Consider the following 25,246-nt stretch of genomic DNA (forward strand, 5'->3'; position numbering starts at 1 on the left):
GACCATAAAGATCATCTAGTGCAGGGATCAGCAAACTCTGCCCTGTTTCAGAGCCTGTTTTATATAAACAGCCCCTACTATGAATGGTTTTACATTTTTAAAGATGGTAAAAACAAACAGAACCAAGAATATGCAACAAAATCTTTACTCTGTGGTCCTTTACAAAGAAAGTGTACCAACCACTGGCTACGAACCTCTTTTCTGCCCAATACACCTGTGAACTCAGGTGCACTTCCTAGGTAACAGTGGCTCATTAAAGCTTTAGCCATCACTCCTAATAAAGAACCATGGGTTTAACACCGTACCTTGCTTATATCCAGTTTAAAAAAAAAAAAAACAAGGAAATTATTTATGCTTCACTTTAGAAAATACGTTTAATAAACTGCCTTTAACATGTGCTGACATTTTAGGGAAACTCATTTTAACAGGTAATCTTTAAAATCCCTATGAACACTGAATTTCTTCAGAATAGTATTAGCAGATTTTACTTCTAGGTGCAATGTAGCAATTTTTAAGAGACCATTACTCTTCAAAATCAAGAACAAGCTAGGTAGGCAAACCGCAAAATCACTGCCTTTTAAAAACCTATCAGGGACCTGGTGGTCTAGTGGTTAAGAACCCGCCTCGTAGTGCAGGAAAGGTGGGTTCTGGGCCTGGTCAGGGAACTAAGACCCCACATGCCACAAAGCAGCAGAGCCCACGCACCACAACTGCTGTCCTGACGCTCAGGAGCTCGCGCAAGGCAATGCAAGATCCCCCACAAGGCAGCAAAGACCCCACAGGCTGCCACTGAGACCTGAGGCAGCCAAACTAATTAATTAAAAAAGAAACCTATCAGCAAGCAGAGGACTAAAGAAACCACAGCTAACTAAATTCTGGAAAATGAAAAGCCTTTCCTGGGAGAGAAGAGACTGCGGTGGGAGAAGGAACGAAAGCCACGGATGTGAGGAGGGAGAATCCAGCCCAACTCCAAACCAACTTCTGACAGCTATGAGTGGCTGGGCCGAAGGGTGGGACAGGCCGACGACCCGGGGAGGACCCCAGGGTTGCAAGCTGAAGCCAGGGCAGCAGTGTGAACATAGACCAGCCTGAGGCACAGAACATTAGAAGAGGGCTGCTGGCTGGGCGTAACATATAGAAGATCTCCCCAGCCTCCACACACTGTGTAACCCCCATGAAGACAGTGGAGAACAGAATCTAAGTCAAGCAAACAAACAAGACAGAGCCCAGACTCGGCTGCACCAAATGAAACCAACTAGCCTCATCACACCAGCAGGCTGACAGAGCAGAAGCCGTGTCTCGTTTTACAGGAAAATAAGATTTACTTCTACCTCAACTGTTCTTAAATGCAGGAAGTCCAGCATACATTTAAAAAATTACAGATACAAGAAACAAACCCAAAAAATGAGTCCATATTAAGTGAAAAAAATTGTAGAAAATCCACATATATAAAATAACCCAATTGTTGAAACTGGCAGATAGGTATTTTAAAAATAAGTATATAATTTAAAAAAAAATTTAGTCCAAAAGCTAGACAACATGTGTGGACAGACTGGGGAGGGTGGGTAAAGATAAATTAAAACGTGAAAACACTAGAACTAAAAAATGCAGTATCATAAATGAAGAATCCATTTAATGATCTTAACAGCAGACTGGGCTCAACAGAAGGAAAACAATGAGTAAACTAGGAGACAAAGAATTGATCCAAACTAACACACAAAAAGAAAACAAGATAAATAAACTAGAGACCTCTGAGACGGTATTAAGCACCATAACATATATTTAAGTGCATAATTATCAGGAGAAGAGAAAGTGAAACAGAACAAATATTTGAAAGGATAATGTCTGAGGATTTTGATGAAAGATATCAACCCCACAGATCTAACGAATTCAGCACACTCCACAGAAAATAAATACAGAGAAAACTAAGCACAAGAACCTAACAGTCAACCTGCTGAAAAATCAAACATATTTTAAAAAAGGGGGGGGGGGGGCATCAAAATCAGCCAGGGGGAAAAGAGAGAAATATTTTAAAGAAAACACTGCTTAAGATGAATAATAACAGTCCTTGCCCTACAGAAGAAGTAGTACATAAAAAGTTGGAGGGTGGGGTGGGGGAGGGAATAAAAAAAGGAAAAAAAACCAAAACACTGCTTAGAAAAATCAATGACTTCTCACAATGTAATACAGAAAACAATGTCATAACATCATTTTCTTTAGCTGAAATGTAAACCTAAAATTCTACATCCACTGAAATTTCCATATCCATGAAAAATATCTTTCCAAAAATAAAGATGAATAAAGGTATTTTCAGATAAACAACTGCTGCAAAGAATTCAACAGCAGAAGTTACTGACTACAAAGTAAAAAAGTTGAAGGAAGTTCTTCAGGCTGAAGGAACGTAATAACCAGATGGAACTCAGGAACAACAACAAGTGAGCTCTACGGGTAAGAAGAACTTGTGTGTGTGTGGTGGGGGTGGGGGTGGGGGCTGGGAGGGGAGGGAGGGGTCCTGGCCCAGGATGAGTGGCTTGTAGAATCTTAGAGTTCCCTAACAAGGCATTGAACCTGGGGCCATGGCAGTGAAAGCTCAAAGTCAGTCCTAACCACTGGACTGCCAAGGAACTCCCGAAAAGAACTTGTTACTATCTTTATCTTTTATGTGTTTTAAAATCTCGTAAATGTTGTTCGCATGAGTGATACATGATGACGAAAGATGGAAGGCATTAGATAAAAAGCACATGGTTATCACACAGCTTATCAAGTTATGTAACCTTTTGTTAAGGTCAACTGGTAAGTTAAAGAGGCATATAATAAGAGCAACATTAACAATTACACAAAGAGGAATAGCTATAAAGTTAGTACAAAAAGATGAAATAAAACACCAAAAGTACTCAACTTCAAAGAAGGCACGAAAGAAGTAGTGGGAAACAAAGAATAGATAACATACATATGGCAAAAGTCTAAAACCCAATCCTCTGAATAACTAGGGACCAAATAATTCATTGTGAAAGAAAGATACTATCTGACTGGATTAAAAAGCATAACTCAACTACATTCTCTATATAAAAGTCATTTTACATACAGAAGTATGAACAGGTTTACACTAAAAGGATTAAAAAATATATATTATGAAAGTATTAAGAATTAGAAAATTGGCATAGCTTGAATAATACCAAACGAAGTAAACACAAGAAAATATTAAAGACAAAAAGGAGTATTTCATGGTGATGAAAGACTGAATTTATCACCAAGTTTTAACAATACTAAATGGGCACACCTATTAAGAGAGCTTCAAAAAACAGAAAACTAAAAGGGAAAAAAAAAAAAAAAACTAAAAAGAAGATTAAGACAAATCCTATACCATCATGAAAGATGAACACTTCTCCCAGTTATTGATAAAATAAATATACACAGACACAAAGTAAGATTCCCCAAGAAAAGATCAACAAGCACATGAAAAGATGCTCAACGTCACTTTAATTACTAGAGAAAATGCAAATCAAAACTATGATCAAGTACCACCTCCCACCGGTCACAGTGGTCATCACGGAAAAGAGATGAAAAGCCTATACATAACAAATACCGGAGAGGAGAAAAGAGAACCCGCCCCCAGCGTTAGTGGGACTGTAACCTGGTGCAGCCACTATGGGGAAGAGCGTGGAGGCTCCTTAAGAAACTAAAAACAGAGCTACCACATCGGACTGCAGTCCCATTCCTAGGCATACATCCAGAGAAAAGCTAACTGAAAAAGAGACATGCACCCAGTGCTCACTGCAGAACTATCTGCAATAGCCCAGACACAGAAGCAACCTGAATATCCATCGACAGATGACTAGATAGAGAAGATGTGGTGGTGTTATTCCACACACATACAGTGAAATATTACTCAATGATATAAAATAATGAAATAATGCCATTCGCAGCAACCCGGCTGGACGTAGAGATGATCATACTGAGTGAGACAAGGACAAATAGAGTACTCACATGTGAGATCTAAAAAAGATACAAATGAACTTCTTTTCAAAACAGAAACAGACCCACAGACACAGGAAACAAATTTACAGTTACCAAAGGGAAAAGGGATGTGGGAGGGCTAAATTAGGAATAAAATATACACACCACTAGACATAAAATAGATAACCAACAAGGACCTAGTGAATAGCACATGGTACTATGCTCAGTTTTGTAATAACTCATAAGGGAAAATAATACGTGTGTGTATTTATCTATAACTGAATCACGGTGCTGTACACCTGAAACTAATATGATACTATAAATCAACTATGCACATTTCAATTTAAAACTTTTAAAGGAGAGTATCTTCACAAACTTGAGGGAAGATTTCTTAGAATAAAAAGAATACTGTTCATAAAAAATTAATTTTTTGTTTATTAAAAACTGCTACTAAGAAAAGAAGTAGACAAACCAGTCTGGGAATAAATACTGGCATACAGGTGACAAAGGACTTACATCCATTACATTAAAGAAACTTCTACAGCCCAATAATTAAACATCCCAATAACAAATGGGCAAAAGACTAGAAAGATGGTCACAAAAGAAGGTACATGAATGGCTGCTGAGCCCATGAAAAGCTGGCCAGGTCAATATTCTCAATCAGGAAGAAATCAAATGAAAACCACTACATGCCCATTAGAATAGCTAAACTCAAAAGAACCAACCACATGAAATGGCGAGGATGTCATGCAATTGGATCTCTCATAACCTTGTGGGCATATAAAATGAGAGAACCTTGGGAAACTGGTATTTTCTTAAGAAAGAAAACACAGCAGACACCCTATGATCTGGCAATTGTAAGTCATGACCCCAGAAAACCCGAGAACTTATGTGTACAGAAATTGATCAAAATGTTCCCAGTAGCCTTACTGAAACAGTCCTAAACTAGAAGCAACCCCAACATCCATTGACAGGCAAATACAGATCAATTTTGGCATTTCCATTCAAAGAAAGACTGTGAAGCAATAAAATGGAGTAATTTCTGAGACACACTATGGACGAATCTCCAAAAATAATGCCCATTACGTGAAAGAAACAAAATAATAAATACTTCAGGATTCACTTATATGAATTTTGCCTGTGAATAGTCAAAACTAACTTAGGATGACAGAAATCAGAAACTGAGAGTGGACGACAGAAAAGGGTACTGGAGGTGATGGGAGCAGTCTATGTCCTGTTTCAGGCAGTGGATACACTGTCGTAAGTAAAAATTAAAACACAACAAAGTGAAGACTTAAAATACCCATCTTGTACATAAACTATACTTCAACAAAAAGCATCATTTATAACCTTAATTCTTTACCCTCTCCCACCAAAGGAAAAAAAATAGCCAGTAGGTATGGATCTCATTACTAGAAGCTGAAATGGGCTCTTGAAACATAAAATGAGAACTTAAAAGTAAAAATAAAATCACTATGGAAATAAGCTGAGCAAGTATACCGAAAGTACATGTACATCTCTTCATATTCATGGTTAAAATCCCAGTGCATCTTCATAATGTAACCATTTGATTACAGATTTGATTTTTTTTTGTTGCTGGAAATTTATTTCTGTTTAAAAAGGAGTAATTATTTTACATTTTAAAAAATTAAGTTTCTTAAGTCAGTTGCTTAATTGCAGCTTAGGAAAATCTCATGAAATCTACAGTTAATTAATGTATATTAAACGTAGGTCAAGATACTTTCAATTTTAAGGGAAAAAATAATCTACTCTTCTGAGTGAAATGCTCCCCTCAAATAATTTAAAATAATAATAATTATAGCTCAATTTTGGGAAAATGATAGGTTACAGTCCATTGTGACTTAACTGTGGTTTTATAAGGCAGAGATTGAGGAAATGAATAAATGTCTCATTTAGAAAAAGAAAAAAAAATTTAGCAGATGAAGCAAAAAAAAACTTCAAACTGGAAAAAGTAGTAGTAGTATGTATCAGAAAGAAAACTGTAAAGCAGGCATCACATACTCCATGCTAATTAAGAACAACTGCAAGAGCTACTCTGAATGCTGGTGAAGCTAAGAAGGACTCCCCTGGGAAAGGGGCCATGACTGATAGAGGCACGTGGACAGAGGCGGAAGGACCCAGGATGTCTGCTTGGTATTTCCCATCCCTTCCTTAAGGGGAGGAGGCGTAACTTAGCTGCTGGATATCACACTGCCTGAAACTTTAGAGAACAGGGCAGAATGCAGTAAGTTACAAATCAGCTGTGAAAGATACAGTTTTACATATATATATATTCTTATTAAAAAACACTTGATATTAGAAGCTAAGACTCCAGAGCTGAAGGTGAATTACAGTAAATAAGCATCACCTTCAGTTCCCTGGAAATGACACCTGGTGGCAGTATCGCTGAAACGCAAGGGCAAAATGAAAACTGCAGCAAAAATGAAATTCCTTAAGTGTTAAAACGCAGAACTACAATCATAAAGTCTCTGGTGTATGTATCACACACAATCATATATTTATACAGTATATTCATCTAATACTAGATGGCAACAAACTAGATGGCAAAACATATGATTATTTTCAGATATATAAAACAAAATTGTAAATCAAGATGCAAAATTGTCATCATTTATTCTACTAAACTGACATGGTTGAGATGCCTGAAAAGTTCTCAGATGAGAGAAAATTACTAAAAGGTATCTAACGCATTAAAACCCTCACTTTGAAAGATTCTAGAGGTGTGAAACCCCCATTATCCAAGCTAGGAAACTGAAATCTATCAAAGGACCATCCAGTCAGTTCAGATTCTTGTCACAAACTGCTTAAGTCAGAAATCCTTTGCTCTCATCTGAACTACAAAAAAAGGCCATTCCTGCAGTTATAACTTCTACGGTTCCCAGCTGCAGTACTCTTAACTGGGATCCCAATGTATACCCAAACTATGAGAAACAAAGGTCAAACTGCCTGATTCTACTGTGGAAACAAGGCATGGTGATTTGATCAGCGGCCTCAAAAGGCAGGCAGACAGTTTCAAAATGAAGACTTAAAGAGAATACTGAGCATTAACCAAACAGTGTTCAGGTCATACAGATAGCTCAGGTCAAGCTAAAACCAACTTGTGAAGAAAAGCTATACCCGAGTCATCAACAGAACTACTGTTAACAGCGGACTTCAGTAACACTGTTTTCAAATATATACAAAAATGCGTTATAAAGACAACTCAGTGAAAGAAGTAACAAAGGCTCAAAAATATCATTTCCCTATTTTACCCGTTTTCCGTCTTTGGTCTTCTTTAAGTTCCAAGTGCCATCTGGCAACTTCTCAAAGAACTTTCTTGCTTTTGGTGCTTGGTCAAGAATATGAGCAGGCGGAATACCCAGAACTTCCACTATTTTATTCATCTGATCTACCTGTATTAAAAACAAAAGCAAAAAAAACCCTATAATTTCTACTGTAAAACATCGTATATCTGCTCATCCATTCACAAATTACAATAGAGAGAGTCTCTCCTGTGTGTCAGGCACTCCTGCGGGCAGTAAATACACACTAATGAAGGAAAGAGGTAACCCCCTACCTCCTGAAGCCCCACATTCCACAGAGGGGAGGGCACACGATTCAGCAAAGACATACACACATCTATGGGATGGCAGGTGGTCATGGATACAACGGAAAGTAAGGAATGACTGGAGAGGATCGCAAGTTTAAGCTTGGGAGAGTTAAAAAAAAAAAAATGAAAGGCTTAATAAAGTGTGGACCTAATAAAAAAGTATCTTTCTAAGGTGCAGATTCATTCCCTCAAACACCTGAGTGTCCACTGTATGCTAGAAATCATGTCCATGGAACAAGCAGTAAACAAAACAGACAAAAATCTCTGCCCGAAACTTTGTATTACAGAGGAAGAAATCATCCAGAAACAAACACATAGTAAGATCTACTGGGTACTGACTAAGGAAAGGGAGAAAATTAAAAGGACATGAGTGAGGGGGGCACCGCAACTTAAAACTTAAAAGCTGCCATGGAAGCTTCACAAGCAGGTGACATGAGAGCAAAGCCCCCTGGCACCAACGCGCGGGCCCTCTGGCCACCATCTCCCAGGGACCTGAGAGAGGTCTGCATGCTGGGGGGACTGGGCAGGAAGACGGACAGAGGGACAGGCGGAGAGAGGACGGGAGGCGGAGGGAGGGAGGGGTTTCCCAGCTACTCAAAGGGCTCTGGCTTCACCATGCGTGAGACGGCAGCCACTGAAGTTTCTCAGGCGATCTTAATGGTGTTTACGTTCATGAAAAAGGTACTATTACCTTTATATTATTTATTATTCAAAGAAAAACAAATACACACTACAGCAATTACTGCCAAAGAGCAGCTCACTGGCAAGAGTGAAATGAACTAGCAGAAGGAGGAGGGGACAGGTTTCTGACACTCCTTGATGACACTACTTGTCATGAAATTTCATCAGCCTTTCTTTTCTCGTGTATAAATGAACGGACTGATCATAATCCGCAATGGTTAAATTTTCTTTAAAAGGAAACAAACAAAAAAACCTCCACAAACAGTTTTAAAGACAAGGAAAGCCGTTCCTCCAACTGTACGGAGCTTAGACCCCCTGTCCCTCGCCCTCGCCTTCCCACCACTGCCTCTGACCTCCAAAGATCTTCTAAGAACACAGACTGAACACTTGTTGACTACAAGAATTACACTTCGCCTGCAGCTCCAAAATTCTAGAGTCCTAATTTACCCTAAATTATTCAGATCAAATATATCTATCAATCCCACTGGTAATCATTTATTAATACTTTAATTCCACGTCATACTCTCAAAATTTACAGTGTTTTTAGGATGATTCCTCATTTCATCACTATTATCTTTTTCTGTTATTATACTTAAAATCCATAAAATTTATACCGAAAGACCTAACATTTTCTAATGTAATTTACTATTCCCCTTCACTGGTAGATTTAAAGATCTCACTTCCCATCTCATAATTCTAAACTCACCATTATATAATTGAAATAATTTTAAATGGATAAATTAAGTTTAAAAGACCAAACACTTGAATGATTTAGGTTGATAAACAGAAACGTTTTCCTAAAAAACAATTTCCAGGTTATACTGTAAGAGATTAAAAGCAAAAAGAAATCATGTACCTCATTGGCTCCACTGAACAGAGGCTCTCCAGTGTGCATTTCAACCAAAATACACCCGAGGGACCACATGTCAATAGCAAGGTCGTAAGGCATTCCCAGTAGCACCTCTGGAGACCGATAAAAGCGACTCTGAATATACTGGTATATCTGAAATATATTTCAATAACAGTTTCTGTTTAATTGTAGTCAATACTGTATGAAGAACACAAGTCTAACATGAACAGAAAAAACTGGGTTATCAGTAATGTTTACTGATTTCAACATTAGACTATGAATACTGTTTTAAAGAACTAAATGTTTCAAGGGAGTGGTAACTCTAAGACTCTGAAATGCAAAATGTGCATATACAAAAAATTCAAGCCCTTTATTTAGTTCAGTCCTAACAGGTACTCAAGATATATCCTAAAACAATAATGCCTTATTAGAAGAAAATATGATTGAGAACAATTTATTTCCCTATTAACTACTCTTCGCTGCTGTGGCTACCATTAATTTAACAGCTAAATTATATTTAAATTAACTTAAAGAATGAAATTTCTTCAGGTTAATTCAAAGCATTAAGAGTCAAACTCAATACAATGTAACTGAAAATTCAGACATCTGTATTGTACTAGTCTCACAGATAAACCTAGAAACACAGCCATGCAAAGATTCAACTGGGGGTCATTTCTGACTAATCGCTTCTTTACCCCATCCTCCTCCATCCATCATAAGACTTCTTAGAAAAAGAAAATCTTGAAATGGATTATTTGCAATGGAATAATCTGAGAATGTCTTCAGAGATCAATTCATCTTCACTTGTCCATTTAAAATTTGTATCCAGAAATATCACAAAAGCAAAGACAGCTTTATATTAAAAGGGAGAAAACAAAACAACACCCTGCTAACTAGACTACCTAACTTAATACTCAAACCGGGCAGCCAGTGGCATGAAGATGCTTTCTCAGAAAGCTGCTGGGGCCCGCCCCAAACTCCAGCCGAACCTCGGAGAATCATCTCATGACCCCACAAGCAGGTCAACCCGACCTTAAGGCCTTTTCGAAGTGAAGAAAGTCTAACTGAAAGGGACCAGGAAGAAGAAGTACACTACCCAGTTTTTAGAAGCCAAGAGCACCCTGAAGCCCCAAAGACAAGCTACTGCTGAGACTCGTGTTTCCCAGCTTGTGAAAGAACTCTGCCACCCACCTAACCAGCTGGCGATCTGCAGAGCAGGAGTGGGCTATCCGCAAGGCCGCACCCTGCTGCCCTCTGACGCTGAGCCAGCAGACCTGGAGGAGGCCCACTGCATGTCTACTTTGGAAATGACTTCCCATGGGATTCTGACAGTCACATATTGGGTTGGCCAAAAATTTTGCTCGGGTTTTTCCAAGCATCTTATGGAAAAACCTGAACGACCTTTTGGCCAACCCAATAATTAAAAAGTCACTGAGCTAAAGGTATAGTTGTCTCCTGCTAATAGTGTTTGATATTAGCATAGAATATACGACTTGGTTCAAAAAGGAAAAAATTTTGCAAGCCTTAAAATCTATTCAAATGATTCAATATAGGCACATATTTTCCATTTATAATATACTCTATCTCTTATTAACAACTACAAGCATCTCTTGATTTTCAGAGGCACTGAAACTGCAAACTTTGCTTCCTATTCCTTCCATTTTTAAAAATTACTTTAATGCAGCATTTGCTACCATAATTGGCAGGAAATAACAAAAGGACAATCCTGTTAACTGGTCATAAACCTTCATAATTAAATAAACCTAGTTTATTTAAAAGCTAGAATAAAGTTGGACAAGACAGAAAATGTCACTAATTTGGAAAAACAAGAAATGGAAACCCAATATGAAACACTAATATCTGAAAGTCAGTTATGTTTTTACCTTTAAAAAAAAAAAAGAAAAAGAGATGCAATTTCAATATCTACAAGTAAATAGGAACATTTTAAATAAAGTATCAAATAGTGATCCTAGCTGGTTTCAAAAAGAGAACAACCTACAACTTTTGTTTCATATGCAAAACAGAGTAGTTTTCATAATGCTAGAAAGAAGAGAGGGAAACTTGCTTTCCTAAATCAACTAAACCTAAATCTACTTATTGCTATGGACATGTTTGCTTTTAGCACCCAAAAACAAAAAATTAGTTTGTTTACCACAAACTAATATGTCCACTGGGCTTCCCTCGTAGCTCAGTTGGTTAAGAATATGCCTGCAATGCAGGAGACCCAGGTTCAATCCCTGGGTTGGGAAGATCCCCTGGAGAAGAAAATGGCAACCCACTCCAGTATTCTTGCCTGGAGAATCCCAGGGACAGAGAAGCCTAGCAGGCTACAGTCCATGGGGTTGCAAGAGTCGGACACAACTTAGCAACTAAACCAAACCAATATGTCCATTAGCTTGGACACATGTCATAATTTATATCCATCCTGTTTTCTCAGGATGGATAGAAATTATATCCTTTTAGCACACACATAATTTAACATAAACTTTGAAAAACAAATACCTTCTAATTCAAAGTATTACTATCAATGTTTGCATTTAAAAAAGGATTTCCCAAAATAGGTATCAACACAGGTGATTCAAGATTTAAAGATAACAACCCTGTAATTACCTTCAAATTGTATACAGATTAGTAAGATTTCAATATCTACTTACACTGTTTTACCTAATTCTAACTTTAAATCACAAGTTATGAAATATACTTACCCTCTGCCCCAACTGACAAGAACTGCCAAAGTCAACAATCTTGATTGCACTGCGTTTAGGGTTACAAAGAAGGATATTCTCCGGTTTTAGGTCACAGTGAATGATACTAAGTTCTGGAGTCGCAAGGAAAAGCAGTGCAGTGCACATCTGTTGTGCAAACTTTCGTGTTAGGTTCAAGGAGACACCTCGAAAATTGGTGTTCCTCAGCAAGTCGTAGAGGTTGTAGGACAGCATTTCAAAAACTAAACAGAGATGGTTTCGAAACATAAAGTGGCGTTTTAAATGCACTGTAAGAGAACAAAAAGTTTCATTTTAAATTATACATACCAAAAAAAAAAAGTGAGAATAACACATAGGTGAATTCTACAATACTCTATAAAATGTCAATGTCAAATGCAAAGTTTATCAAATTAAAATTAGGAGATAAGCATTCCACAGTAAGCAGCACATTCTTTCAGCAGTTAAGAATATCGAAACTGGACATCTGCTGAATCCGCCAATCAGCAATGTAATGTAAGAAGTCCCACCAAAATGCCTAAGTCAGGTCTGAAAACACAAGCAGTAAACTTACACGCAGTACTGTGAATAATAATTTTATCCTCACATGTAAGAGAAAACACTTTTGACTTCCTGAGACCCCTACACCTCATGACTTATTCTAAGCTCCACCCGCTGGGATGTCCAGCCTGTGACAATGCTATACACGGCAGACCTCTCTGGGAAGGCTTTGATATATATACACAACCTGCTCTGCTAAGCCTTATGATTTCACCAATAATTTTCTAAAACAATTGTCAAAGGAAGACTTTTTTTTTTTTAGGCAAATACAGCAAAGGCTTTGAAATCATGTTGTAAGGTACTAAGAGTTCATAATCAATGTATTTGATTACATTCATCAAACTGGTACACAGGATTCTTATCCAAGATTGAAGCTTTGGGGAAATTTCAAAATAAAGCTCCATCACAAGAAATTATGAGTAGGCTTAGGAATGGGGAAAGTATAGAATACATTACTTGGTATCACTACTGACCTTCTTTAAAGGCTTAATAGTCAATAAACCGCTTTGAAAAGTTGTGCTGTTAACTATTGGAGAAGGCAATGGCACCCCACTCCAGTACTCCTGCCTGGAAAATCCAATGGATGGAGGAGCCTGCCAGGCTGCAGTCCATGGAGTCGCTAAGAGTCGGACACGACTGAGCGACTTCACTTTCACTTTTCACTTTCACGCATTGGAGAAGGAAATGGCAACCCACTCCAGTGTTCTTGCCTGGAGAATCCCAGGGACGGGGGAGCCTGGTGGGCCGCCGTCTATGGGGTCACACAGAGTCGGACACGACTGAAGCGACTTAGCAGCGGCAGTAGCAGCAGCTGTTAAGTATTAACGCTAACTGCACACCAGAGAAGTCACTGCCCTCCAGCAGCACAGCTCTCACATCTACCAAACTGAGCACCTGTAACTCAGCTGAGATGACATAAAACCACCATCTGTCAAGGCTACCTCCATCTTGGCCTTTGAGTATAACTTAAACAGAGGTTTCTCTACAGCTCTATCTGGAATAAACACGGCATTACTCAGTACCTGGGTCCCGAGAACAGGGATACCTGTGCTGTCCTGGTGGTAGACCTGAACTGCCTCCCTGAAAGCTCACCATTCTTGTTTTTAGATCATTCCTGACACAAATGATTGCAAGTCGGGATAACACAATACAACAACTACCACAGCTCTATGGGAGTCCACAGTACCACTCAATGCTCAGCCACTGTTACATAAGAATGTCTAATATCTGCTCTTCATTACTGAGTTCATAGGTTTAAAATGAAGAACACAGCTCCACGTGACATAAGATACCCCAGAAACATGGTCCAAGTAACAGTTTTGATCCAATTAAGCAGCGGCCACTAAAGGGATGCAAAAGGTAACTGATGTCAGAATTCAAATGTGACTATGAAAATCCCTCTAAGAAGCTATGATCAGAATATTCTTCTGATGGAAGATCAATCCACTCAATTCCACTGATTCATCATTCACTTACTGAATAAATGTGCTGAGCACTAAAGACATTGTCAAAGGAAGCTCAAATACAAATATGTTATGTTCAGTTTTGGGGGAAAATGGAGGGTTGGCAGGATTTTGTTTTAGACCTAAACTGAATGCTTTTTTAACTAGACCATGGCTGGTAGCAAATAACCCAGATAAACTATGGTATGTGGTAAAAAAGTAGATTATTATTTTAAGTTTGAAGACTTATGTAAAACTCAAGAGTAAACTGATCAAATCATTTCAAAATTAAAGTTATCACACCATAAAAGAGCAATACAACTCCCAGACACCTTACATTTAATGTATTAACTCTACTGACAGGGCAGTGTCTAAAGTTCTCTGTGCTTGTTTTTAATACAGAACCTCAGTTTCTTGAGACAGTGTACGTGAGTTCACCATCTTCCTAAATAAGAACTTTGAAAAAAAAAAAACCTCATCCAAACGAGTATTTGTAATGACTCCTGCAATCACTGAAGTCAGTTTATTAAAAACAAAAATAGTAATTATTATAAGTTAACCAAGTAGCTAATATTTTGTGTTTTCTTTCAATAAAGCAGAAATACATAATTATAGTGATGCTATCAACATTTTCTCTACTACTTAAGCAAAACTTCAAAATAAAACACACAAGAGTGAGGAAGAAGAGGGGAGTTATGTTCAAAGACCGTAAGTCAAGCACCCTTAGAATGTCCTTCCCAGCATCCTATGCCCCTTGAACGGAAAAGCGCCCACCTTACACTAAATACAATAAGAGTGAACAACAAACATGCAATGAATGTGAGAAGAAAGGATTTTAAACACAATGTTATTACTATGGGTTATATCAGATATCTACAAAGACAATAAGAAAGAAAAAAATAGTATAAGCTCATTTATTATGTCAATGGGGAGTGAAGGATGTTCCATAAATGAAATCTATCTGAACCATACACCTTTAAACATCAATTTTTTGTTTCTATTATTTTGGGAGGACTAAAGAAACATAATGCTCTCTCTTTATTTCTTAAAGAGGAGTCTGCTAATAAAACTTAACCTAGTGCTTATCAGGTAAAGCTAGCATTTCTGACGTGAGTTGCTGCTGCTGCTGCTGCTGCTAAGTCGCTTCAGCAGTGTCCGGCTCTGTGCAACCCCATAGACAGCGGCCCACCAGGCTCTGCCGCCCCTGGGATTCTCCAGGCAAGAATACTGGAGTGGGCTGCCATTTCCTTCTCCAATGTAGGAAAGTGAAAAGTGAAAGTGAAGTTGCTCAGTCGTGTCCGACTCTTCGAGACCCCATGGACTGCAGCCTACCAGGCTCCTCCGTCCATGGGATTTTCCAGGCAAGAGTACTAGAGTGGGGTGCCATTGCCTTCTCTGGATGTGAGTTTCTAATACACATCTGTTTTTTTTAAAGTCTGTAATTAACTGGTCCTAAAGTCTCTATTCATTGAAAGGACTGTTGCTGAAGCTAAAATGCTTTGGCCAACTGATATGAAGGGCCGACCCACTGGAAAACACCATGATGCTGGGAAAGACTGAAGGTAAAAGGAAAAGGAGGCGGCAGAAAATGATCAACTCAAAGGACATGAAATTGAGCAAACTCTGTGAGATAGTGGAGGACAGAGGAGCCTGGTGTGCTACAGTCCATGAGGTCACAGTCAGACAAGACTTAGCGACTGAACATGACTGGACAACAACAAAAGTCTCTATCTTAGAATGTATAATTAGAAGATGTTTCGCCCATATATCAATTGGCCCTAGACTTCACGGCTGCTGCTAAGTCGCTTCAGTTGTGTCCGACTCTGTGTGACCCCAGAGAGGGCAGGACTTCACTAGTTTCATAATTCTTCTGTCTCCCCTTTCGGTACTCAAAAGAAACACCACAGGATAAGGAAACAAACATAAGCTCTGCAGTTAGATCAAAGCAGATTAAGATTCTCACTCCAAGAACCCTGGAAATGTTACTCTTTGTACAAACAACCTGTAATATACGGATTCTACTATTAATGCCTCTGTACAGGACTGAAAAGCGTAAGGAACACAGCAGGAGTTCAAGAAATGAGGCTACTATTTCTCAAGAAGAGCCTGACACCTTGGTTCAGACATTCCAAAAATGGTTCTATAACCATTAACAACATAATCGCTCACTTCTAATTTCTGAGCTGTACTAGAATGATTAAAGTTAACAGAAAGAGAACTCTCTGGATAAACAAGCATCATTAAAGCAAACCAATGATGCTTGCAAGTTGAAAAACAAAAGACGTGACTCTCATTTGTTTCTACACTACATACACCTGGAATGCACATTCCCAATGATTAAAAGATTACTGGTGTATTAAGTAACATATATAAATTGATGCCCTTCCAACCAAAATAACGGAACTTTTTATTCACTCACTTTAAGATAAAGTTAGCATTCTTCATACAAGAATACGCATAGCTCAAACCGGCGGTCTGAGTCGGCACGCTGCGCCCTGTCTGCCTGCTTACCTATGTAGTATTTCATTTCAGTGTCATGTTTGTTCATGAGCTCAAGAAGTCGCACTTCTATCTGGGCTTGATTCAGAAAAGCCTTCTTGTTCTTTATTATTTTAATGGCAACCCATTCCTGTTCCACACGATCATATGCCTTTACAACCTAAAAAAGAAAAAAATAAATATTTCATTAATGAACAATTTAACAACAGCTTGCAGCTCACCTTAACTGTACATTTATCTAGCACTTCCTCTGCCCTTCCTGAGAGAGACCCTACTCATTTCCATTCAGTAGCACCTATTCACTACTTTGTTATTTTAAATCAATTTTTCAAATGGGTTTCTTTCACATCCTTACAGTATTTTTAAACATCCACAGAACAACTTTCTTAAAATTAGACTATTTTCCTCCTTCAGAAGTAAATTATGACTCTTGACACGTACTTTGGTTTTTTTTTTAACTTCTCACTAAATAGCATCGTTAAAACTATTCTTTTAATAAAAAAAAAAAGCTGGCTTTAATTCCAAGCATATGTGTGAGATACTTAAAAGGTTTTAAGTTATCTGAAAAATGTAGATAACTTTCTAAATTTAAATTATATTCTCATAGATAAAAACTTAGACATATACCAGAAGAACTAGTTTATGCTTTAAAAGTGATAAATTACCAAGAAATAAGTTTAAAATGCCGTAATTAGGGGATTTTGAGTTTTAAAATGAGAATGAATGCTAAGGAAGCAGAATGGTCATGTGCAAATCACTATGCACATCTCTAGTTTAAAATTTTATTCATTTAAGGAAATTTCACACTCCTACAAATTTACACATAAATTATAAAATACATAGTTTAAAAACTGTATCTCTGCAAAGAGTTAATCTTATGTGTCTTTTAAATCAGAGGGACCCATGGAAACCTCTGACTGAGCGGGTCTGATATTCTTCTGTGTCACTGGCCGTGTAGACTGTCCCAGGAGCTGCAGTCTACTGCCCGGATCCCAATGGTCTCCAGGACAAAGGCCACTAACTGGGGCCCAACTATTCACTGACTTAGCAAATAGTTAGCCGGCTCAGTGCTAAAGCAATGTTTCCAACCCCGAATGACACATTCAGTAGGCTGTTTTCAAAAATACCAATGCTCAGAATCCAGTCACAGAGTCTGGTTTAATTGTTTGGAGCCCAGACACTGTCCTCCCTTCCCCCCGCCACCCCCTTGATCCCCGAAGCACCCTGAAGACTTCAACGTGCAACCAGGACTGCCGACCACTGCCTTAAGAAACGCAGCAGCCACTTCTCTGATGAGGATCTGGTAGGGAATTTAGTCTGACCCAGACAATACGGCAAACATGTCCTGACCCTGAACATACTCCAGCCTAGGAGAAAGGTATCAATCAGTCTGACCTGGTAAACTGGTTTGGATGTCAAAGAAGGCTATGTCGTCACAGGTTTGCTATGCTCATTTGATCTTAGGGAGCAAGAGTATGAGAAAATTAAAGTAATGGGGAGGGAGAAGGTCACAGTGAGCTCAAAGACTGAGTACTGAAGGGAAACTAAGCTGAGTGAACAGGCAGCGCGGCCACAGTTTTCACGGCGCACACCATAGAAGTCAGAGCAGCGTCCCTGCAGAGAAGAAGTGCCTGAACACCGGGGTAATTCTGAAGGTGGGGATGACAATCACTCTACCTAGGGTGTTCACAGCCTTACTTAAAAGGCAAGCCTCAGAAATGCCTTTCCTGAAAGGGCTTGGGTAGAGAAAGCAGAAGTTGCTTCTGCCACAATGTTACAAGTGAAAGAAAGGGCGTCCCTGGTGGCTCAGAGGGTAAGGAATCCACCTACCAATGCAGGAGACTCAGGTTCAATCCCTGGGTTGGGAAGATCCTCTGGAGAAGGGAATGGCTACCCACTGCAGTATTCATGCCTGGAGAATCCCATGGACAGGAGCCTGGTGGGCTACAGTCCATGGGGTCACTTTCATAAAGTGAAAGTATTTATTTCATAAATACTTTCATAAAGAGGGACTCCCCCAGACACTGAGAATCCTGACTCAGGAGAAGAAGTTACTCATCAAGGGGAAAGGCCCCAAACTACATATAAATTACAGAAAGTCTCTGGAATTGTGGAAAGGGACAGACATGTTAGACACACAACACCAGGCCTGGCAGAGCCACACCAGAATTACAGACGTCTTCTAAGAACCTCATTCATATTTCCCTATAGGTCTAAGCTTGATCTGTCTGGGCCCAGAGCTATGGCTGTTTTGCCCTAAGCATAATTAGACTAACACATGCTGAATTTTTCCTCACTGGTTGAAAAGAGGAATATTTTTGCTTTCCTGCAGAGCAGGAACAGATAACTAAGAGTATACAGGTTCCATAGTTTAAAAAACAAAAACAATCTCCAAAATAAAAAAAAAAATCACCAAAAAAGCCACAAGAATTATTTGCACTGCAAACTAATAACTGACTCACTGCACAAAAGCTACAAGGCAAAGGAGACTGGGATTAACAGTAAATCAAACCTCAAACAAAACAGCTCTGTGACTTGATGACATGGGATGAGAGAAGGCAGGGAGACTTACAGATGGAAACAGCCAGGAGCCTCACAGCCAGATACAAACTTTTTAACAGGGCAAGGAGGGAGGTCTGGCAGCTCTGAGTCTGGGCACAGGTGAGGCCAGAGGCTAACACAGTTAAAGTCTTCGCTTCGTCCTGGGCAAGTGAGAGACGAGAGCCACAGGTGGAGAGAAGAGGCCAGGGACAAAGAGAAACACTAGGCCCACTGGAGTGCTCCCTTCACTCTTCCGGGCGGAAGCTGCCTGAAGGATCCCACCCATCGGAATGATGCCCATCACAGTACTAGCAACACTGATGCCACGAGGACTTAACAGGAGACCCTCTGTCCACTCAGAGAGGCCTGACGGAGTTGTAGGAGGAGCTGAGGACAAGCTCGGGGCCCAGCCCTGGGCGTCCAAGTCTCCAAGGTGAGAGGACACCTACGGAGGCAGCTGAAAATGGTCATTTGTTGCCCCCTTTTGAGGAGGAATATCAGGCAGGAAGGTAATTATCTCCAGCATACATCATGAAGAACCATCCAGAGACTAAAAGCCCAATGAAAGAGGCAATACTATCTGTTAGTGATTCAAATCTATCACTTAGTAAAATAACTACTTGGTAGCTATAGCAACTTTGTGAAACAAACAAACAAAAGTCTAATGGAGTTTTTATAGCTGATGCAGCTGATAATAGTTTTACTAACTTTAGAGAATTATAATAACCCAAATACTTACATATCCATTCTTTATATCTATTTACAAATATTAGGAGAGTTCTACTGAGAAAAGGCTATAATAACATGACTCACTGAGAAGTTCTCATTTATAAAATTCAGCAACTTGTTAGATTACCTGTCCAAAGGAACCTTTGCCTATTAAGGAGTCAATTTCGTAACGATCCATCCACTTTTCTCCGTTTTTTACAATATAATCATAGTTATCATCATCATAACCATCATTGTAAACCTTCCGCTCCTTCTTATGACTAGAATCGTCTCCCTGGCCCTGCTGGTGTCTCCGCTTCTTTTTTGCATAGTAAACCTGAAATGAGAGAATCTAGTGTTAACTGTGTAATTAAAAATCATGAGGCATGGCGTGGCACCATATACATACATATATATCAAGAGTACATATGAGACAAATCTGCCGTCAGGAAGAAACTGATGAATTTTTATTCTATGGAACAAAAAAAAAAAAATAAATTTCTATAGTTGCTATCTGAATTACAGAGTAACACTAATATACATCAAATGAAAAACATCTATAGAAAAATTCACTTTAGAATTATACTGTTCATACATTTTATAAAGAGGAGATATTAAGTGAGTAGGCCAGAGTCTCCCATTCAAGAAAAGCAACAGGACCTGATTTACATTTATTTTTTAAACTAAGGTATAATTTACATTCAGTGAGCTAGTATAGATCTTAAGAGTGTATAATATAAGGAACTTTGGGAAAACGTATGCTGATATAAACAACAAATGCTAACCGCACCCCCTTCTAGTCAATCCCAATTTTATATTTGATCCTAAAGCAAAAGATTTCAGAAATGAAAGGTGAAATGTATATGAACTGATATTTTACTAATATGGGAAGGGCCTCTGTGACAGGCCCGGCTTTGAGCTTATGACAACAAATTAACGAACACCAGTCAGGCCCCCTCCCCCCACACTAAAGGTCATAGAAGTTGTGGTTGATCACAGACTAAGTTATTTTCCTTGTATCTGTTTTTCTTATAAAACAGTTTCTAAGACTAGTAAAAAATAACAGGTGGACTAGGCAATAGTTCTAGTAGTTGGTAATTAATGAGGCAATAGTTCAAGTAATTGGTAACTAACTTTGAGGAAATGATAAATTACACTGTATAAAGCAACGTTAGAAAAACTAGTTTACCAGGTAACAGTTAAAAACAAGCTTCAACAAAGCTACTTAACAGTATTAGTTTACCAGATTATTTTCAGATGACTAAAAACTAGTTTGAAACATCTTTTAGAACATATAAATTGTAAACAAAATCCAACTTAGAAATGTTCCTCATTGAGTTCACTTCAATTTTATCTTGCCACATTGCCACAATAATACTGGCGTTAAACAGCACCAAACTGCTAAGAAATTTATACACACATAAGAACATCTTTTTAAATGGCTCTCAAACTGGCAGAAGATAAGTCTTTAATGTGAAAGTATGTAGGGCCCCATTGGAAGAGGAAAGAGAGCACAGGCGTGACCACCCATCTCCAGAAAAGCTCATTTAATTCACTACACAGCTAGAGTTGATGTTAGGAGTAAATAACAACCAAGCCAAAGGGCTAAAACACCAGAAAAATAATTTCTCAAAGTGAAGAGTCAAGTTGGAAGATGAGTAATTCACAGTGCTATGTTTTTTATCCTACTTAATCCCACCAAAAAGGCTTTCAGGTATCTTACAGTGAAAGGATACAGATTAAAAAAGAACACACATTAAAAAGAAAATTTTAAACCACACAAATATAGGTATTATCAGATAAACTAGGCCAAACGCCTGTTAACTGAGCATTAAACACATATCAGAGCTTCCTAACATCTCTGGCAAAAGCAGAAACAGATACATAAAAATTGAAGCAAAATTCTGTAACATTTTCATGCTTTTACATTATCACTATTCCCTCCCTTTCCTCTGAAGTTTTGGAGAAGGGGTATTATAGAAATTATAACTCAGCATGTATTAAATACAGCTTTGAAAAAGAAGGGAAGTTACTCACAATTATCTTTTTACAGTTCTTGTTTATATAGCATCTTTCTTTTACACAATTATGATGCTTTTATCTATAAACCGCTAACTTACCAGTCTTCATAATCATCATCAATATGACAATCCTTGGGAATTAAAAGTAATTTTAATATGTTTAAACACACTAAAAAATAGCTTGTTTCCTCCACTCTATGGCGAGATAGACACTGTTATAACAAATCAATAGTTCTTACCTCATTAATATGCTTATATGTTTTGATCAAGTCAACAGAAAGTTTTCTCAGGGGAGCAGTAGCTGGATCACGGAAGGTTTGGGGCATCCGCCTCTGTAACATGACAATATCAGGCATCACCTTAAATAGACAGAGAAGACTAGCACTTTAACTATACTGTACTGGTATGAACTCCCTCTTCTGTAACCTGTGCATACGTATTTAAAGCAAAACAGACATCCACATTAGAATACGAAACATTCTCTCTTGGTCATCTCTTTCAACCGGAATCCAATGAAGACAACCACTGCAACAAATAAATGAAATTAGCAAACAATATACCCAGCTGCGAAGCCTTCAATTTTGTTTCCCAAATTTAACGAGAGGATTACAGACATTCCCCTGGTCCAGGACACACGCAGAGGCTGCCCAGAAGGGCTTCTCCACTGTACAATCAGCCTAAGGGAAAATTTCTTCTGAATGGCTCCTCCAGCCTGCCCTGGCTCACAAAAGGCAGGCAGACCCCTTGCTCTGCACAGCGCCTGCTGGGAGCACAGCTGAAATCTGCTCTCGTGTCTTCAGGCTGACGGAGGAGATCCACCCTCCACCTTAACACATCCAACTCCCCCTCCACACTCCCTCTGCTCACCCTGCACCGCACGTGCCACCACCTAAAATCCTGGTATACGTTTACTGGGTTACTGGTTTTAGTTTTTCTCCTCCTTCCACTCCTGGGAAAACGCCATATGGGGCAGACATAGCTGACCAATGCTGTATTCGCTCTGCCTACAACAGGAGAGACATACTGTCTGAAACACAGGAGACATTTAATAAATATGTGATGAATAAACAAGAGAATCCATAACACCAATATCCCTATCTACGATTACACTAGCAGCTAACCACAAATAAATTCCAGAGAACACCTTAAAGCTAATGAAACCTTTTTAAAAACTCATTTTAACCACACTCCCAACACAAAGCTAACCCACGGCTCTTTCATCATCCAATAAGCAGTCAGGGTTCAACTGTGAGCCTCCTGCTAGATGGGGGATGGAATAGGAAACACAACCGTCCTTCAAACACAAACACAACACACCCAGAATTACTGCAACTGGCACACCAATGACCCTAGAGGGTGTGCCCACCCGAATCCTCTACCTCATCTCAAGCTTCAGCAAAGGGGTTCCCAGAGGGTCTTCCGTGACCAAAAGATCCTCCAAGGCAATTACAGACATCAAGGTACCCTCAGTCACCAGTCACCCTTGGGCTGCTGTCCAGCTCTCATAACAGACATACTAGCAAAACTACCGAGCCCCCGGGACAGCCTCTTTCAAAGGTACTCTAGTCAACCTGAGGGGCAGAGAGACACAAGACATCACAAGAGAAATGTCTGGAGTCTTGGGAAAACAAACCCACAATAAGCAAACAGAAGAGAAGACGGTTGTCAGGACGGAACAGCAAAGAACCCCATCCCTGCGGCATGAAGAGATGGTGTGATCGTGGTGCTTACCTAGCTGTACTTCCTCTTTTTTTCCTATGAAACAAGTGGAAATTTCATTTGAGCCAAATGTGAGGATTACAACCTGGGAACAACAACTTAAGACACCAGAACTGTCCTGCCTCTGTAGTTTCTCTTAAACCAATATTAACATTAGTTTCCTCTGCATCTATACTCAAACCCTAAAAAGTTTTCTGCACTCAGTATGAGAGTGTGTGCTATGGGCTTGTCCTGTCACCAAACACTGCTCTCCTCTTCCACAACTAGCCAAACTGCCGACAAGGCCACGCCAATTAGCTAATTCCAAATACCTTACTTTTATGTACTCTGGCCACAGAAATTACTATTTCAGGGGCGTCTGTATGTATAAACCAGATGAATTCCACCCACAAAAAACTGGCCTTTAGATAAGACTGCATTTCACTGCTTGAGATGGTGCCTTGTACAAAGCAGGCACTCAAAATTCATTTCTACATGAATTTTAAAAAAACAAATTCATTTCTACAAACTAAACAACTCTTTCTTCACTAACTTTCATTGTAATTTCATGTTAAGTAACTATCTTCTGTTTTTCGCTACTGTGGTACAATAAGCACCAATACAGAATTAGAAAATAACTCGTCCAAATACACACTCAGTTATAAATCTATACTAAGACTCAAAGCTTCTGATGCTTTATCCACTTCCACCATCTCACAGTCACAAGGTCAGGAGAAGGTAATGTGGCCAGCTCCCTTCCTCCCTTCCACCGCTGGGCGAAAGCCCGTGGTGTCCAGAGGAGCCAGGAGCCCCCAGCCTCCACACTCCCCCAGCATCCTCAACTGAAGAGGAAGCTGTGAGCTCCCCTCCCGTGGCCGCAGCTCTCTGGCTCTGGAGGTCAAAGAAGCCTCATCCTGACGCTCCTGTCTGTGGAAAGACACAGATCACTCTCTCTCACATACACACACAAAGCAGGAGTTCACACCTCCTGCGAGGTAAGTTACAAGAGCTCAAACAACCTTCTTCCTTGAGAAGAGTCCATAGCGTTAAGTGCTAGGACTTCATTTAAAATTGATTTCTAGTTTAATAATACCTATTCCATCTATTTTGTTTATGTTTCCCTTATATTTTCATATGCAGTGGAGAATGAGAAACACTATGTCCTGTCTTTTTTGCTATTTTGAGAGCTATTAATAAACCCGAATAGCATATGCAAGACATACCCAGAATACACAGTTTAAGAACCATGAAAGGTACTCTGAAAACAGCCCAGAGAGAGACAGCATTCTAAATATCAATCACACTTGTCTACATTCACTTTTACTACATTTATCTTTTGATAAAACTGTGGTTAAACTTATATGAAATAAACTCACACAAGAAAGACTAACTACCAGAAACAACATGTTAAGTTAGTTCCTTTCAACTTACTTGTACAATAAATCTTATTTAAAAAGCACCAATAGGATGATTAGTAAGAAACAGTGGAAATCAAGTAACAAAATTAGAGAACCTTAGAGCTAGAAAGTACTCTGGTGGGCCCAGTCTAAGGTCCCAATCTTACATTCAAGGAACCGAGAGAAGGTTCCAGGTGACCTGACTCAAGTCCCTCAGCCAGCTCATGACAAGCCCTGAAGTCCATGTCTGATGCCTGGCAGACCAGGCCACATCAGTGCCTTTACACTTCAGTTACTAAATAAGCTTTTAATTACTTTAGTTACTTTTAGTTACTTTAAGCTTTTAGGTTCTGGGATTTCTGGAGTTTGGCAGAAGTATCTGGCTGAATATTATTACTTAAAAGATGGTCTTTTTTACATCATATGAATCTTCAAAAACATTTTACAGCTTAAAATGGAAATGCTAAGTAACTTATCTCTTACTGGAAAATAACCCTCAAGATGTCGGTTGTATCTAAAAATAGGTACTTTGCTAACTAAATTACCGACTACTATCATATAAACAAACAATAACTTTAC

The 25,246-nt window shown here is 39.0% G+C and overlaps 1 protein-coding gene across 15 annotated transcripts in view; it reads right to left on the bottom strand.

The window, feature by feature from the left end:
• Positions 1–25,246, bottom strand: part of DYRK1A (dual specificity tyrosine phosphorylation regulated kinase 1A) — a 144,664-nt gene that overhangs the window by 16,884 nt on the left and 102,534 nt on the right. For 10 of the 15 annotated variants that reach the window (XM_086403975.1, XM_086404364.1, XM_086404042.1 and 7 more), the window contains 6 exons: positions 21,812–21,904; positions 19,700–19,888; positions 16,315–16,462; positions 11,804–12,090; positions 9,105–9,251; positions 7,230–7,370 (listed from right to left, as the gene is read on the bottom strand). In XM_086403975.1, the coding sequence (XP_086260101.1) occupies positions 7,230–7,370; positions 9,105–9,251; positions 11,804–12,090; positions 16,315–16,462; positions 19,700–19,888; positions 21,812–21,904 (1,005 nt within the window). Of the gene's footprint in view, positions 1–7,229; positions 7,371–9,104; positions 9,252–11,803; positions 12,091–16,314; positions 16,463–19,699; positions 19,889–21,811; positions 21,932–25,246 lie in introns of all 15 variants that reach the window. The other 5 variants (XM_086403595.1, XM_086403647.1, XM_086403453.1 and 2 more) reach the window with 1 other exon arrangement.

The sequence above is a fragment of the Bos grunniens genome, chromosome 1 (genome assembly GCF_055505025.1).
Source record: "Bos grunniens cultivar Pamir isolate PY7600 chromosome 1, Bosgru_T2T1.0, whole genome shotgun sequence".
Lineage (NCBI taxonomy): Eukaryota > Metazoa > Chordata > Mammalia > Artiodactyla > Bovidae > Bos > Bos grunniens.